The 19,690-nt window shown below is 33.2% G+C and overlaps 1 protein-coding gene and 1 pseudogene across 1 annotated transcript in view; one reads left to right on the forward strand and one right to left on the reverse strand.

The window, feature by feature from the left end:
- Positions 1-994, forward strand: part of LOC133815554 (uncharacterized) — a 2,895-nt gene extending 1,901 nt beyond the window's left edge. The window contains exon 3 of the mRNA XM_062248379.1: positions 975-994. Within this exon, the coding sequence (XP_062104363.1) occupies positions 975-994 (20 nt within the window). The remainder of the gene's footprint in view (positions 1-974) is intronic.
- A 5,333-nt stretch (positions 995-6,327) lies between these two features.
- Positions 6,328-10,683, reverse strand: LOC133815555 (F-box/LRR-repeat protein 4-like; annotated as a pseudogene).
- Between the last annotated feature and the right edge of the window lie 9,007 nt (positions 10,684-19,690).

Genomic DNA, 19,690 nt, shown 5'->3' on the forward strand with positions numbered 1-19,690 from the left:
GGCAATGGTGAAGGTAACGGGAACGGAAATGGCAGAAATGGTGGAAAAAGGACAGGCAATGAGCCATCAACGTCTGAGAATAAATGCCCTAAAGAAATAAATATGAGTCGAGATTCACTGACTTTACGGCCCTTGTCAAAAGTAGGGCAGAGGTCTACCAAGCGACCAATGCCAATGTCCCTTATAAGTGACCAACGCCTCACTATAAGAAAAAATGATTTTAATAACACCAAAAATATGTTATCAAAACATACCATAACACTTTTTGATGTGTTAAGACCGACTATGTTATCGTAGGTCAGGGTACTTTACATAACACTTTATCATTGTTATACAGATGTGTTATTATACTGTCAACGATAACACACTTTCTGTGTTATTTTAATAAATAGATAAGTGTTTAATTATATTATTTATAGTCGATTATATAACACATTTCAATACTTATAAATTTGTGTTATACTAAACTTTAGTATAACACATTTTTTGTGTTATACTACACTTTAGTATAACACATTATTTGTGTTATATAATGAAGTTTGCATAACAAAATTCTTTACATAAAAAGTGTTATTGCAATAGATATTATAACACAATTTTCGTATTATTTTAATATTTAGATAAGTTTAAATTCTCATTATATATTAATTTATATAACACTAATTTATTCTATTATATTTTTATTTTTTTATATAATTAAAATTAACTTTCTAATATATACTAACTTCATCAAATGAACTTGATTTTCAAATCACAAAAAGTAAAAACATTCAACATTGTATTAACAATCCACAAATTAGTTTAAAACATTCAACACTGTCATCAACAACAAAATGTTCTTTAAGTATTCAAGTAATCTTAAATATTCAACATATTGAAAAGTTACTACTTTTAGCACAAAATATTCTACAGCTACTCAACACAAAGCCTTCAAAATTATACTTGTGGACTGACTCTATTTCTGTAAACTGCAGTAGTCGTCTCCAAGTCTTAAACGAATAGCAACACAAGCTTGGTGATTACGTAGATCAAACTATACTTGTTTGATATCTGTAATATTGAGCATTAAAACAATTAATATTCATGGTGCTGAATACCGGGGCATTAAAACAATTAGTTTTTGCAAAGAGGGTGGTTTATGTCAAAAACAGAGGTTCTTTTTATGGTATATAATGGAGGAGGGAACATAAAGAATGGTTCAAAATTACATAGGAAACTCCCAAAGTTTAATCAAACAGTACCCAGACAATGAAATGGAAAAAAAAAAAAAAGATAGAAAATGGGATGTGGGCAACAGTGAGACCAAAAATGGTATGTGGGTCTGCCCAACTTTCTTGTTCAATGTATTTCTACAAGAACCATCATTGGCCAAAACAGTTGTCTTCATTTTCTGGGAATTGCTCTCTAAGTGAGTGCCCACTTCTTGCTGTTTTTCTGAAGCTAAAACTAAGCCTTTTTTTCCCTTCTTTTTTTTTTTTGTTATTCACATGTTGAAATCATCAAACACTTATGGTGTTTGAGAAAAAGTCAAGAAGGAACTGAAAAGCAAGTAAAATTAAATAACTATCAATGAAATCCTAATTAGGGGACCATTAGAAACATAACTACAACCTTTAAAAGCATCTCAAATACTATTCATTATAATTTATAAGAAAAGTCATCTTTCACCTGTTGATATCTGTTTTTTGCATGTTTCTCTCTTCATGTACGTGGAAAAATAACTAGGATAAAAAAAGACCCAACTAAATTGGAGTTTGGACCTTATATACATTGAATTTCCTGTAACACAAGTATAGGAGCCAAAAAAGGGAAACACCATAGTTTTCATGCCCAAAACATAAGAAACACAAGTATCAGATTAAAAGTAAACAAGGAATTGAAGAATCAAAATAAATTCAAAGAGAAAAGCAGAGGCTACAAAACTAAATGGGTACTCACATGACTGGCTAGCGTGTACAATAGCAAATAGTATGCAGCACCTGCCCAAGCAGTTTAAGCAAATACACCGGCTGTTCGATTCAATTCTGAAGTTAACGGTAATACTCGAAGCAATCTGGGAACATATTGGAGTAAGACAATGAAAAACAAAGCTTGTTTTGTAGGAAGAACATCTGACCCATCAGACTGCTGAAGATATCTCAAGGCCACTATCTGCAGAGATTAAAAATAGATAAGGAGTCAGAAATTAAGACCTCCACCTTCGTAGTCATTTTAATAGAAAAATCTTAACAATTAAAGAACTATCAAAAATGCAAAGTTTCAATAAAATGCCATACTAAAGGCAATAAAATGCAGCCTCATCCCTAAAAATGCCAACAGAGAAGCCATATACTAAACTATTTCAAAGAAAAAAACTTTTATTGGTTCTTATATTAGAATTCATGTTTTCTTTTCCAGTAATAGAGCTTGACAATATAAAATTACACAGAACTTTGGCTCTATAACTAGCAAGAACTATAGATTTTATTTTATACACAGAAACAAATGTACAAGAGAAATGACTTAATAAACTTTAGACATGAAGACTAGTAGCAAACACATAAGGAACTTTGAAGCAATATACAGAAAATAGATAACAAAATTAGATGCAAAATGAACAATAAAAGGCAACAACTAAGAGTAAAATGGGCCCAAAAAAACAGAAGTGATCTTCAATGAGAATATACTTTTTCATTTTCATTTTCACTATCACTAGTAGTATATAAATATATATATATATTGCTCTATACTATATAATGAGAATATATTAATAGAGATCCTTTATGTGTTTGTTTGTCTATTTCTTTTTATCATTATTTTTACTAGTAGAAACTGTACTGCTATATATAAACTATCATATTTAATGATATTCTTTTATTCTTATATATAAATATATATGTATATATATACCCTTGTAGCAGCAGCAGCTAGCTGCATAAGTGCAGTAGAAACAACACCCCACCACACAGCAGAGACACTTGTAGGTCTACTGATCTACTGGATAAATTTTCAGTATGTCTTCAAGTATTAAATTGTTGAATATTGTTTTCAATTGGGTCAGTTTCTGAGTTGAAAAAAATTCTGATACAAGGAGTTATGTCCCTTGACATGGGAAGACTATTCACATGATATGGCATTGGAATTTTCTCTTATGTGGTAACTTTTTTGACTACCACTTAATTGTTTATATTTCTAATGATAATATATTCATATTATTTATACTAATAAGATTACTAATGAATGAAAACATGATCAGGTCCCAATATATATAGCAGAGAGCATCTCCATGGAGGTCTTACAACACTAAATTAGGTACAACAGATGATTAATTTCATCTTAATTCTGAATACTAGATGAGATTATCATATAATGTTAAAATGCATGAAATTAGATAACAGATCAGAAGTCAAAACCATTAGAAGCTCTCGACTAATTTGTTGTTTTCAAATCTTATTATCATAAATTGGCCTGATAATATTTTATAAAAATAAATAATAACATATATATACATTGAACTGCAAGAAAGTGCTTACTGATCTTCAAACAACAGTTGGAGGTGCCCCATTAGGCCAGAAAATGTATGCCCCTGAAGCCTGCAAGACAGGTCATTTTAAGTACTGAAGGCATTGCTTGGAAAAATTTGGGACTTGAATAACTCGACAACCATAGCACATGAAGTGCTTACCTGAGAATCAGAATCACCAGTGCTTGAACCATACCAGAGATAGCTCTGTTGTATTGGTACATCAACTTTGTAACATATGACAATCAAATTAGCATTATTTTAGCATGCAAATTTTTTTGTCAAATCAGAGAAAAGAAATAAAAAAGTTCCTTACAGATGTAAAATTGACAAATAAACTTAAGTTAGCATTCCATTTTTAGTGCCCATTTGTGGTTGGCTTGCCTGATTTTATAATATGTAACTACTGGGTTAAGAAATTGACATCATTAACTATAGAGTCCAAGAACTTTACTTAGCTAATTATTTAGTAGTATTATAGTATGTATAGTATTATCTTTGTAATTGTGGATTTTTTGGTTCAGACCGGGAATTATTTGGACACTCATAGTAGTATTTATAGATTTTCTAAGTTTAACCTATAGTTAAGAATATTAAGTTTAACCTAAGGTTTGATTAATGTGACTGATATTAAGGATTATATTTATTATACTATAAGGTTTAGATATCAACCAATAGGATTTTAAGCACATGTTATGAATGGTGATTAAGGATTAAGTATTTTTGAGGATTAAATTTAATAAGGAGTAAAGTTTAAATGTTATAGGGTCAGTCAGCAGCTTTGAATACGTTGAGGGCTTAGTCAAGGCTGTTTACTCCATTCAAACTTAGCTAAAAATGTGTAATTTCGTGTTTAAATATTCAGCGTGTGCCGATATATCGCAGCTATAGGGGGCGATATATTGCAGCACGTAGATACGGAAAACACGAATCGATGTACGGTCGCCTCGGGAACAATGGTCCAGGCGATATATCGCCTCCTCCAGCATAAATTCAAACACTTTTGAATTCTTTTCCTTTCAGCCATTCAAACTCCTTCATAAGTCCAGCATCTTTTGAACGAGTCTTCAGCCTCTGCTGAACGATTATTCAAATATTTTTCACCTAAAAAGCCATTATTTTTATTCAAGTAAAATAAAGATACTTTCATTCCCAAACTCTATAAATAGGACCTAGTATGCAGCCATTTATTCACCTTTTACTCTAAGTTCAGAAGTTGCAAGTGCTAGGAGAGTGTGAGAGTTAAACACTTGGGTGGGAAAGTCATAATCTTAAACATCATAAGCTTATCAAACACTTTGGGAAGTGAGGTTCGTTAGTATTTCGGTTGTGGTTAGATTGGTCTTGCAGGTCTTTGAGGTAAACCCGAAACTCTATTTCATTTGTTTCATGTTATTTTCTTTCTCAAAGCCTTCTACTCAGTCCCCTAACCTCATTCTTATTTTGGTTAGGGAATCCAAGTTCTTAAGCACATAAGTTGTGGTAAGCATATTTCTCAATGGTTTAGTCTTCCTATTCATTTTCATTTCTTCTTCTTAAGACTCACTCGTTCTCATATGGTTTTAGGAGTGTTCCAAAAGTCCCAACTTAGTCCATCATATCCCGGTAACTTTGGTAAGGAAAATAGGATATAATCTATATGTGTATTGCTTATGTTATCTTATGTGTTATATTATGAAATATGATATGTTATGAATATGTTATGAATGTGTATGTTTGTAGGCTTGGGCTTATGCCCTATTTGACTAACAAGACCCCAAAAAGATTATGGGCATATGCCTACTTAGCTAGTAGGACCCCACTAATCTCATGGGCATAAGCTTGTTTAGTCTATGGGACCCCAAGTAATAATGGCCATTATAATAAGTGTATGTATTAAGTGTTATGATATGTCTTTACGTTTATTATGAAATTTATGTTTATGACTATGTGTTAGATTTTCCTTGCTGGGCATTAGGCTCATTCCTTTCTGTTTTATGTGCAGGAAAATAAGCTTTAGAGGCGGTAAGATTCGTGACGCTTAGAGGATGTGTATCGATGGTGAATGGAGTCAAGGGGCCGAGCGTTATTCGATTCGTGGATGTAGTCTCATTTTACCTCTTTATGGTTTTATATGTATTTTCCGCATTTCTTATGTAATTCTTTTCATTTAAATCATGTTTTTGTTTTTAAAGACAATGGGATCCCATATCCTTCTTAGTATTCTATTTTGTAAGTAACTCTTATTTTTACAAGTTACTCAATAAAATTATGGTATTTCCGCAAAATTGTAAGTTTTATGTATAGTTTCGTTAATGGTCCAAATAGTCTAGATTAGTGGGTCATTACATTAACCTGGTGGAAATTGTGATTCTCAGACCATATTGGAGAGAGTATTATATTCATTCAAATATTCTAATATATGATAATGTGAACTGAGCAAACATATACTTACCGGTATTTTAACAATGTCAGTACGGGGCCAACCAAAGGGATTATATGCCACTACAACCTGAAATAGTATTAGTAATTAAGACAATGAAAAATTAAAAATCTCACCTTAGTATCCATTGAAGGGTAAGGAAATCTCAAAATTTTACCAAACTTTTCCCTTCTGGAATGTCTTCTTCTGTTGGTGGGCAGTAGCACTAGCTTCCCTTACATTGAGTAGTTTACCCCTCAATGGGAAAACACCATAATGGTCTCGACCAATGACAGAGTCCAGCCATCTATTTGTACTCAAATGAGTTAAAATGAAATCTAATGAGTTCAGATTATGAATGAACTAATTGTTGAAGCCATTCAATTTACTACTAGAGCTTTGGCCGAATCTCCTTCAATCAAAATCAAGGTACATTTTTCAGAGTTCCTTCCTCCAGCTTATTGATATTGTGAACCCTTTCTGTCTTAGCTCCATCTGTTTTCTTAAGATCCTTGTTCTGCTTGAAGTTGGCCCAGGAAAGAAGACTATCCATAATGCCAGACTTTGCCACTGCAAGTTTAAAAGGTCAAACATAAACAGAGATACAGAAAGTAATGATAAGAGTGCATCTACATTAACAAGCAAAGAGCTTCCCCAACCTTTCTTTAAGAACTCTGGTGGGAGTTCACATTTAGACCCAAAACTGCTTGGACGAATAATAAGAGTTTCTTTAGTTTGAGAATCAAAAGCAGGATTGTCAATAAGAGCATTGACAAAAACCCATATATAATTCTTCACATTGTGGGCTTTCAAGTTGGCATTCTTGTTCTTCTTATTTACAAGATTCATGACATGATTAGTGATCTGACTTGTGACGTGATCTACATGAGTTCCACCCTTGATTATGGCAATCGAATTTACAAACCTAACCTGGTTTAACAAGAGAAAACAATCAGAATAAAACACCCTTAAAAGTGCAGAACAACATCAAAGTACTCTCATTTAACATAAAAATTCAAATACCTGTTGAAATTTCCCATCACTAAGGCTCACACAAACCTCCCACCTGTCATTCACTCTCTGTGATCCTGCAGAGAAATGGTCAAAAGAGTATGTTAGCAAAAAAGATAACAAATGAAGAAAAAAAAAACCTTGCCAGTTGAAGAACATCAAAAGTGCTTACATTCCTTGCCAGTTGAAGAACATCAGATATCTCTGCCATCTATTGCTTGAATAAACCCCTTTATTTTTTTTCTTCAGATTTCACTCATAATGCAAAACAGGGGCAGCAAGTGGAAAAAGAGAAGAAACTTGCAAAAGGCATCATCTTAGGCACATGGACTTGATAGATTAGTGCACTTTTCAAACAGCTGTGTTGGATTTTTTTTTAATTTAAAATGGTATTTTCCTAGACAGAGGCCACACACTTAATTCATTAAAACAAAGTAGAATACAACACAACATAAGCTCAAGGGCCATTACTCAGATAAGAAAATGAAACACACCAAAAAGAATCACAGAATAATACAATATTTTGATCACAAATTATTATAAATTCACTCTTTGAATGAATCTCAATGGTCTTAAGAGCAGTGTAATCATAAACATATGATTCTGTGCATATAAATATAATAGCATAATGTAAGAAGCAATAAAGAGCACTACATGCTTGTGTGCATGTAAACATAGCTGCATGATGTAAGATATATATAAGATCCAATGGCCTAGAATCAGATGACACTCATATTATATGTGTGCAAGGCAAACATGTGATTAGGCTTACTAAAAAAGAAGGACTAATTTCAGTTATAGTTGCACTCTCTCTTTCATTCTCAGAGTTTCTTAGCAACAATATTCAGAGATATTTATTATATCCAAAGAAACAGATAGCCAATATGATGTAAAAGATGACTTTTAAGATAGCTTATTCAAACCCCAAAGGAAGAAGGGAAAGAGAGGGGGGCAGGTAAGTTTACAATAAGGAAATCAAGAGAAAAAGGTATGCGCAGAAATAAATTAAGTAAGAAAATTGGAATGCATCATTGCGGAGTAAAAATAATCCGAGAGTAGATTAAAAAGGAGAACAAAAAATTGTACCTGTGACAGCATATAGAGCACATAAAGCATGGAAATCAAGAGAGTGATATATATACTGTCATAAATAATTCACATGGTAACTACCAGACCAACCACTAAAAGAAAACTTTTTAACAGAAGTCAATCAAATACATCGTATAAACAATGAAGTTTTCTTCAGTAACAATGATATGGTATTAAGAGTGTCAACAAGTATCATATTTACTTTAAATATTTTGTTTAAACAACATTAAATAAAAAAATTGGAAGGTGTATACAAATGGATCTTATGGGAGAAGGAATACTTATAAACCATGTAATTAATAAGTGAGACAGAGAACGTACCTCATAACATCGACGAATGTGAAGCTTCTTCAAATTCCTATAGCCTTTGGCTATATAAAAAATTTCTTCATCTCCAATACTTGAGCAATCGACTAAATCAAGCGCTTGTAGGAGCTTGCAACCCCTTCCAATCTCGAGAAGTGCACGGTTGCTAATCCTTTGGCAATACAACAAAGTCAATTCAGTAAGAAGCCTGCAATTATCCAGGATATACGGAACAAGCATAATTTAGTGGAACAAATAACCGAGCTTATCCTAACACAAATTGATCTACTTTTACATAAAATGATAAATAAGAACAACTAATTGGCACAAAGCAAAGATTATAATTACTTCTCTAATCAAGTTGTTTAAACAAATAGTTCACATAACATGGAAAGGAGGAAATGTCATATTATTAATACACTAGTAATATCATGGAACTAAACATAACTCAAGAATAGTCAATGTGTGTAACTTAAAAGTGAACTCCATCTTATTCATTCATAGTATTACCTCCTATTATACCAATTTTAATTCAAGCTGGGAGAGATACATACGAGCAAGATTTCCCAATGAATTCCAGTCCCAAAGTACCAATATTGTTGCACCCATTAACTGTAAGATGAGTAAGTTGCTTGCAACCAGTGGCAATAGCTTCCAAACCCTTGTCACTTAGGAAATAACAATCACTTAGAGTGAGATATTTTAGCTTCTTACATCCATTCCCAATGGCACGTAAACCCCTGAGTTTTAAAATCAGGATGAAATGAAAGAATAAGTACTGAACTTACTAGAAAATAGAATAAAGATATGAAAAAAAACCAAGTTGTTATCACATCCCTTCTATCTTATAAACTAAGGTACCCAATAACATTTAGAGCAATCAATATAAAAATTGAAAAATGAACCTAAGAGCAAATGAAATAGACCAAAAAAAAAAGTACACAAGATTTAATTTGTTCCAACGAGTTCTATGGTTACAGATTCTTCATACCTGTAATCAGATAACACATTGCTCGACAATAAATGACCAAAAACACATATCAAATAAAGATGTAAAAACTGAGGCGACAAAGATTAAAAAATGGCACTAACTTATTTGTGAATCTCTGGAAACTATATAGAGCTAATAACTCCAATGTCGCACAAGAAGTGCCTACAGCTTTCAAAGCCTCATCAGTAACATTGATGCATTGTAGCTTCAATACTCTCAAAAATGGGCATCCTTGGGCTACAGCAAGCACCCCTTTGTTGTGCATGAACTCAGAATCTAAAGAAAGGGTCTCAAGAGACTTGCAATGTACGCCCACTGCTTCCAGTGAGACATCAGTTATCTTAGCACAAGCAGCAATACCAAGAGATTTCAATAAATTCCCACAACCAAGAGCTAATTCAACTAAACCCGCATCTGTTAAGGCCTCACAAAATCGCAAATTTAAATACCAAACCTGCTTACAAGACTATCCAACAGCAGCTAGACCATGATCTCCAACATAGCAACCCTTAAAGAAAACCATACCAAAATGATATGTCACAAAAACTTGGAAAAAATGAGGTAAACGATGAATATATTTTCATTTATTTTAACAGAAACAGATAAGACCCGCATAAAACACATCAAATTTCAAGTATAGTAGACCAAAAATTCACCTGTAAATCTAAAGCTGTTAAAAATGAGCACTTCTTGGCGAGTGCAATTAAGCCAGAACTTGAGACGTTAGAGCACCAGATTAAGCTCAGCTTCTCAAGTGTCGGAAAACCTTCACCAAGGGCAATCAACCCAGCATCAGATAAACTACATGACTCAAATCCAACATCTTCAGGCCCATTTTTCTCAGTAGCATATAGTTGAAGAGACAAAACCACATTATTGTTATTCCCGCGCCTTCTTCCCTATCCCCATAATCAAATAATAAACAATAAACTGGATCATATCGATAAAGAAGAACAAGCTTAGCTTGATTGGTACCACATCTTCCCTAATTCAATCCAATCATACGACCTAGAATTAGAGAAAAAAAAATTATACGAGGAAGAAACGGGTGAATCACATTCTAGAATCGGGCAGAAACTGAAGGTCAATTAGTTTGGGGTAAATAAAATATCTTACGAGCTGAACGGGGAGTGTAATATTCAAGCGCTCATCAATGTGAACATTACGAACATTAAATAATCGACGGGTAAGGAGCTTGACAAAGAGGTCAGGACTTCTGGTAGCGCTGAACTGGAGCATGTTGCGACTGAGGCGCTCTAGGGCTAGCCACCGCTTGCAGACGAAGGAACAAGCATCACGGTTGGGTTTAGAATCAAGTAGGTGGAAGATCTCTACGATCAATTCGTCTGGTAGACACGTGTTGATCCAATCATGACCTCACATTTTCGTTGGTTTATGGTTTTAGATCAATCCTTTCTATGAGTCCAAACTGCACCTTTATGGGAAATCCTAGAGAAGAATTTTCCGGGAAAAGAAAATGAAGTAAAGCAAGTTAAATAAAAGGCTGGGAAATTTTATATTTATCTATACATATAAATATGTATATGTATGTAGATATAGAAGGTGTGCGTATGTATGTAGATATAGATAGAAGGAAGCAAGGAATCGGTATAGTAGGCAGTTGGGTTAGTTAGGTTAAGAGTGTTTTGCCGGCAAGCTCCTGATGAATAGAAGCTCCACTTACCTCCTCTACCTTCTCCTTCTCGACCACCCCATGACTGAGATCAGAAGTTTCAAGATCAGGATCACCATTGTTATTAGAAGAAGAAGAGGAAGACGGTGGCTTATACTGAAACCCTAACTGGGTATCGCTTGAGGGTTGGTCAGAAGTGTGTTAGAAAACTGTTTAGAGCTTTGGAAATAAAAAAATAGAGGCAAATAAAAAATTAAAAAGTAGAAGATAATTTGGCTCCAAAATTTTGGTACCGCCAATTTTGGTACGACCAATTTTTTTTCCCACCTGTTATTTTACTATTTGATGTATTATAATACTTTTTCAATACTATTATATTCATGTGTTATGGAAAGGGGTATTTGGTGTAGTGCCTATAAGGAAGGATATCTCTAAGAGGGATACCACAAAATTCTATCGTTTTCACAACGACTATGGACATGACACCAATGAGTGCAACCAGTTGAAGGATGAGATTGAGTTCCTGATCAGACAGGGACATCCACTACAAGAAAAAACAGTATTCATAACACTTAAAAACTGCTAACCGGGAGTATTGATAACGCTTCTGAAAACGCTAACGTAGCCCCTGTTATTAAAAGTCATGTCTTTCTATAACAGTATTCGAATATTATGTTCGATGTTATCTTAAACTATTCAATAACACATTTTTAGTTGCTATAATATTCAAATAATAACATTTAGTTAGAGTATTTGATTATAAATTTGAAGTTTAATCTTATACTTTATGCATAACACTTTCCAACTGTTATGAAAATTGGCTATATTTGATCATTTTATGACGTTTTTAGTTCATTCTATTATATAAATCATAACTTTTTGTCCCAATTATAATATATTATACAAAACAACCATAATTATTGTAAATTCTCCTAGTAATAACATTTTGTTATTTTGTAGTATGCATGTTTAACTGTTGTAAAATGTTTTTATTATTGTATTTTGATTAAAAAAAAATCACAATTGATCAAAAGTGTAATATTAAATAGATCAAAAAATCTAAAATATTCAATATATATGATGAACCATGAGTATTTTTACATTTGAAGACGAACTCCTTCAAACCATGACAATGTCCACTTCAAAAGTTCTTAGTAAATTCTAACTTAAGTTTGAAACAATACATAATAAAATTCTATAGTCTTGCACATCTTTTGCTTCAAAAGTAAAAAAATAGAAACATAACAAGATACACAAAAAGTAAACCATGAAGCTTGCTCCACCCTCCAATTCATCATCCATTCCAGTGTGCACTTGTCTTTGTTGTGAGGTTGATTTGCTTAGCTACACAAGAGTTTAAATAATTAATTCTTAAACTTAGAGTTAATAGTAAACTAAAAGAGTACAAAAAGAAAGAAAGTTAATAACCTCATTACGACTTTATAAGTCGGCCATGCAATTACACTAACTACAACACATAGGCATGAAAGATTGAAGATTTATGCTTGGTAAAATACTCATTAGAAAAGTTAGCTCAAACACTTTATGATTATGAAATGAAAATGCAAATGATACACCAACCAAACATATAAATATATATATATACAATTCAACAACTAATTTATAAAGAAAACCCAATAGCATAGACACATCTTTTACGAAAACATTGTCAGAATCACAAATTGTTAAGTGCATATACATATAGACCTATCCCGTAAAATTATTACTAGGCAGCCACAGAAACGCTCAATGGATTCTTTCCTCCTTGTTATTAATATAAATTAAATTATAAAATAAAGTTGTTAAATACCTACTCATCTCTCTTAGTTCAAAAACAACTTCAGAATAGAGGAAAAGCTGGAAGGAATCAAAGAACTCAAGAAAATAAAAGGTCAGGCAAGAAACAAGAATAAACTAAAGCCATATATTATATTAACTCAATGACTAAGAAACAAAATAAAAAACTAAGTTGAGTACATAACATGTTGAGTAATTGGAGCTAAGCACTTCGTCATTATCAAATAAGAACGGCAGGTTTCAATATTTTCATAAATTGCTTACATATGGAAGCAAATTTTCAATTATCAAATGGCCAAAATTTCACAATCCAATGTGGTTGTATCCTCAATTAGACAAGTGCCAATGATCTCCATTTCATCATTACAAAAAAATACATAAAGGTAGTGTGCAAAACATAGTATTTCAGCGAAAAAGATAACTAATAAAATAGAAGAACAAATTTACTAAACATGCAAAATTTAAATGTCTTTTCACTTCTGTGATCAAGAACCTAAAACATGCAAATGAAATACAATTGCAAAAAAAAAAGATATTCAAATAATAATAGTTTAACTTTAAGAGAGTAGAGCTTCAGTTAGCACTTATAACAAAAGCTTAATAAAATCAGATAATACAACATGCATAAATCAAATCTGGACAATCCTAACTTCATACAAAAAAATACAACAAAAAGGACTAAAGGAGAGATAACTACAAAAATATCAACACAAGCAATTCTAACCATTGTAGAGACTAACTACAATTAGTTACAGGAAGAGTCTATATTAACAGGTAATACTAACAGAACTAAAGACACTAACAAATACAAATAGTAAGGTATTCAGTAAGTGTTGTTGTCAAGAGAATACTTAATAGTTATATGGTTAATTAATTTATTTTAAAATCACTCTTAATTTACCTAAAAGTTCCATTTACTTTGGGTGAATTAATTCCAATGAATCAAAAATCTCAATCTATCCAGTAGTTTGAATAAGTATATACCTTACTTAACCCTTCATATTAGTCGTGCATGGAGGCATTCAAACTAAGGAAAATCAACTAAACAAATAGCTATTGTGCACAGAAATGAAATAAGAAAGGGAACCCTTCAAACATGTTCTTCAACACTCACAAGAACCAACATAATCACAACCAAATAGAAATACAAAATGAAAAGGGGACTCTTATTTATAGACCTAAAACCAAATAGAAATAAGATAATCATATGCTGAAAAAATTCCAAGGTAGTATCCAAATATATTCATCAAAATAAGAAAACATAACAATACAAAGTCTGTCATAGAAGAAATAAGACCAACAAGCCAAAAATGCCACAAAAGATAATGACATATAGAACATGAAAAATTTCCCATAGGCCCAAACAACCAAACTCTAAGGCACACTGAGGATTAACTACTCCAAATCCATGATTTAAAACACTTAGATTTAACACAAAAGAAGTAGCATGAAAGCAGAAATGAAAAATAACTGAGAAATTAAGAGAAGAAACACAACTAAAATTACTTGGTTCTAGTCACACAAAGCAATAGTACATACTCAAAAATTGCAACTCGAAGATTGAGTTTTTCAACACCTTTCTCTCTGACAAAACTAGTTCTCACAAACACAAGCTCTCAGAAAATTACGCTCAATCTAAAAAATGAGAGACAAACATATGAAAGTCAGGATTTTAGAAATAATTCTAACACAAGCACACACACATATATATATACTGATAATATTCAAAATGTTTACTTGATATTGAAATATGAAAAAAAAAAAAAAAAAAAAAACACAAACTATACCTCTCACAGAGATAAACAGAGGTCTTCTGTTCTTGCTCATAGCCAGCAGGAGAGATAAACATAGGGGGAGGGATGAAAGACCCAACAACTTCAACACGGGTGTGGTCGTGGTGTGCTTCAGCTGCGTGAGGGAGGCTTCAGCAGGGGTGTGGTCGTGGTTTGCTTCAACAGTTTGCTTTTGGTCTGTAAATGGCAACATGAACACAATCAATATTAAAATAAACTGCAAAAAAAAAAAACCATCAAAGAGCATGATCGAGTGTTACATATATAATGGCAAGAAAAAACTATAAAAATTTGAGAAAATTTGGACCATTAAATGTTTGAGGTTTAGGATTTTAAACTTTCAAATCCATAAACCAACACAAAAAAAAAATCAAAATTGACAAGTTCAGTTACCTTAGTTTACATATAAATCATACTTTATATATCATAAATTAAAAAAATGGGTTAAAGTTACCTTACTTCACTTAATGGACATACTTGGTTGCCCATCGCCCATGGAGGAAAGGCCTCTGGTTCGCGCTAGGGAGAAGAAAGGGTCAAAGCACTTTGGGGAGCATCTACTTTGCCCCTTATTGCGTCTTTTCATCGTTGTCCCAAAGCCCTTTCCTGGGACCCTTCATAGTACTTCAAAAAATAAATTTGACCATTGTTCATCATAAAGATAGTAGAACATGAACATAAGAATTTCAAAGACATATTAAACTTGCAAAATAATTCAGTACCTCCTTTTCTCTGCTTCATTTGGAAAATTTATAGTAAACTTGCAAAGTGATGCTACAAAGAAGTTTAAAGGTTTAATGGCATGAAGAACCCCACATGTCTGGAATCATCATTTACATTGGTCAGAAAGAGGAAATAGCTTAAGCCGAAAAAATCTTACAACAACATATATGGCCAGACATATATAGCACAGAAAATATATTATGTGGCATGATAGAACCCATTTATTATCCGGCTGAAATTACAGCCAAGACCTATATATGTATATATTTTTCTAATAGCAAATAGACATTTACAGAAAATAATTCCACACCAAGAACCTATACTGAGATGACATGTCAGAACAATGATTACCTGTGTGAATGCTTGATATCCCTTTAGTATTTCCAACACAATAGCCTCTCCTTGTGACCTGCGAAAGTGACTCAAAGCTAATTAATAAAAGGAAAAAAAAAAAAAAAGCACTACTAGAATACTATTTTTATAATCCTACTACAAATGCATTGGTACAAAGTTAACCGAACCTTGACAAAATAAGAGACAATGCATCAAGTATGGTCAACCAAAATGAATCAACCACTGAGAAACAGAGATGTGTTGTTTTCCCGGTAGACTTAATAATAGGTGGATCAGAATCACATCTCAGAGATTGAAGCTGGTACACAAGGCAAGCTAGTCAGCCCTCAGATGAACTGCTTGCTTTATTATATAGAAGAAATCTTATAGCAAAAAAAATAAATACCTCACCAGCATCCATTGCTTCATCTGTTAATGCAGCCACTGTAAAGACAACTCCTAACAAACCCTCAACAGCCAGAGTTATATCTTTCTGTAATGCACTTTCAGCTATGCCCTTAAGACATGAAAAATTATAGCAAAATATATGTGTGATATTGAAAATGTAACACCGGACACATAGTGAAGATGTGTTTTGGCTTTGCCACAAACATAAAATGAGATAAAATCCAATCAAAGTAACTTTGCTTTCCCAAATTATAAAAGCTATAACTATAGTGGATGGTTATCTAACAAGTGATTGTCAATACCACCCAAAGATATAAATCATGGTTGATTTTCTTTGTATTATATATCATGATATCTTTTGTCTATATTAAAGGATGTCCAAAAATTTGTATAAGGTTTTGTCTAGCTAGAGTACTGACATTGCAGGTAAAGGAATAATGTTGTTGAAGCAGCCACCGCATAAGGAAATATAGTCCAAATTCCTTGTGTGATTACACAACACAAGTCAAATCCGCATAATTGAAACTTTTAACAACATGGATTTAACTTTTAAGAGATAAATTATATGTGCATACCACAACCATTGCGACAGTAGCAAGGGCAAACAATGGGCGCTCTCTCATCAATCATCCTATCCCCAGCTATTCTCAGAAAGAGAATAAATGATTATTAGTTCTCCATTCATGACAAATATGTACAACAGAACATTAGAAAAAACTGCCTGAAATTGAAATTTCAATGATCCCTCGGTTTTGAAATTCTATATTGAAGGTGTTATACATAAATTAGTCATAGCCTACATTTAATTGACCTGTCAGATACACTAGTGTATTAGTACTCAACAAAATTTCATATATTCAATCTGATGCAATGGGATTTTAATAAGAGCTGAACTGACCTGAATTGGAATGTAGAGTCCAAGAACTTTACTTAGCTAAGTTAGATAGTAGTATTATAGTAATTATAGTATTATCTTTATAACTGTGGATTTTTGGTTCAGACCGGGATTTATTTGGACACTCGTAGTAGTACTTGTAGATTTTCTAAGTTTAACCTATAGTTTAAGAATATTAATTCAACCTAAGGTTTGATTAATATGCCTGATATTGAGGATAATATTTATTATACTGTAAGGTTTAGATAAGAACCAATAGGATTTTAAGCGCATGTTATGTATGGGCTTAATAATGATTAACTATTTTTTAGGATATAATTTATTAAGGTTATAATTTGAATACTCTAAGGTCAGTCAGCAGCTTTGAAAACGTTTAAGGGCTTAATCAAGGCTGTTTACTCAATTTGAATCAAGCTAAAAATGTGTAATTTCATGTTTAAATAATCAGCGTATGCCGAGATATCGCAGCTATAGAGGGTGATATATCGCAGCATGTAGATACGAAAAACACAAAACGATGCACGTTTGCCTCGGGCATAATGGTCCAGGCGATATATCGCCTCCTTCAGCATATTTTGAATGTTTTCAAAATCGTTTCCCATTCAAACCTTCAACCTCTTGATAAGTCCAGCACCTTTCTGAATGAGTCTTCAGCCTCTGCTGAACGATAATTCAAATTATTTTCACTTAAAAAGCCATTATTTTTATTCAAGTTAAATTAAGATCCTTTCATTCCTAAACTCTATAAATAGGACCTAGTACCCAGCCATTATTCATCTTTTAGTCTAAGTTCAGAGGCTGCAAGTTGCTAGGTGAGTGTGAGAGTGTAAACACTTGGGTTGGGAATCATAAGCTTTATCATCATAAGCTTATCAAACACTTGGGGAAGTAAGGTTTTATAGTATTTTGGTTCGAGGTTTAGATCGGTCTTATAATTCTTCAAGGTATCCCAAACTTTAGTTCGTTTCTATACTTTTTTAAAAGTTCTCATAGTCTTCTACTCATTCTAACCTTATTCTTATTTTGGTTAGGAAATCTAAGTTCTTGAGCAAAATATTTTGGTAAGTATATTTTTAAAAGTATAGTTCCTTCATCTCTTTCATCTCTTTTTCTTCAATAGACTCACCCTTTCATAATGGCTTCTAGGTGTGTTCCAAAGTCCCAACTCTGTCCTCATATCCCGGTAACGTTGGTAAGGAAAATAGGATAGAATTTATATGTTATATGCTTTTTATATGTTGTCTTATGTTTTTATGTTATGAAATATGTTATGTTATGTTATGTATGTTTGTAGGCTTGGGCATATGACCCATATGACTAACAAGCCCCAAATGGATTATGGGCATATGACCTGCTTAGCTAGTAGGACCCCACTAATCTAATGGGCATATGACTTGTTTAGTCTATGGGACCCCAAGTAATAATGGCCATTATAGTATGTGTATGATATAAATGTTATGTTATGTTTTTATGTTTCTTATGGAATTTATGTATATGAACTATGTGTTAGATTTTTCCTTGCTGGGCATTAGGCTCATTCCTTTTTGTTTATATGTGCACGAAAATAGTCTTAGTGGCGGGAAAGGTTCTTGGAAGCTTGGAGAATGTGTATTGAGGTCGAATGGATTCAAGAGCCGAGCGTTATGATTCGAGGATGTAGTCTTGTTTTTTATGGTTTTACATGTATTTTTCCGCACTTGTTATGTAATCCCTTTTTATTTTAAATTATGTTTTGTTTTGTTTTAACAAACAATGGGATCCCATATCCTAATCTAAATTTTATGTAAGTTTAACTCTTATTTTTACAAGTTTCTTAATAAGGTTATGGTATTTTCACTTGTAAGTTTTATTAAGGACTAGTATGTATAGTTTTCGTTAATGGTCCAAAAGTCTAGAGTAGTTGGGTCATAAAACCCTAGTTCAAGTTCAAAATCTCACTCCACTCAAATAAAAAAAAAATGAGAAAATACCAGAATAAAACTCAGTTTGGAAAGAGAAAGAGAACCTGGAGTCCTGAAGTTTAGCAGTGGACTTTTTTTTAAGCCTCATTGCGTGCTCAAATCCCACACATCGTCTCTGTAATTGCAAGTAGAGAGAGAGAGAGAGAGATATCGTTCCATCGCTGAGACTTAGAAAGAACACGAGGGGAAGGCAAACCGTCCCTGCCCAAAGCCCATCGCTGAGACATAGAAGCCCCTGTACCCTTCCATTCATCCTTTGGCCATGCGAGAGGGAGAGAGAAGGGATAGAGAGAGAGAGAGAGAGACCGAGTGAAGGGGAGAGGCGCGTGAGGCGTGAGTCATGAAGGTTAGGGTAGAGAGAACCCATTTCAGGATATCATTTTCTTTTGTTTTATGATTTTAGAGAATGAAAATGAGAGTTAACTGTGGGGAAAAAGTAAAGGCGGGATATTTTAACAAAAAAAAAATTATTTGGCGCCAGTATTAACTTTTTTGGCTAATCAATAATAACGCTTTTAAAATTGTGTAATATTTTATTGTAATATTTAGTCAAATTTGTTGTAGTGATCTAAGGAGATACGTGCAAGCTCCAGGAGGGTCTCAGTGAGAGGCTCAAGGTGGTAACGAGCAGGCGCCTGCATGCCAAGCTCACAACCTTTACAGCCAGCTCTTGTGGCAGGTACATTACTCACCATCTGCGGTGGCCCACACCTTGCAGGGGACAGTGGGAAGGCAAGGAAGCGATACGCCCGAACCTTACACCACGACTAGGACATCAAGATGATGAGTGTGGAGGATTGAACACCAAAGAAGGCTCGAACAGAGGAGGAATTGATAACCTTCTCTG

The sequence above is a fragment of the Humulus lupulus genome, chromosome 2 (genome assembly GCF_963169125.1).
Source record: "Humulus lupulus chromosome 2, drHumLupu1.1, whole genome shotgun sequence".
NCBI lineage: Eukaryota > Viridiplantae > Streptophyta > Magnoliopsida > Rosales > Cannabaceae > Humulus > Humulus lupulus.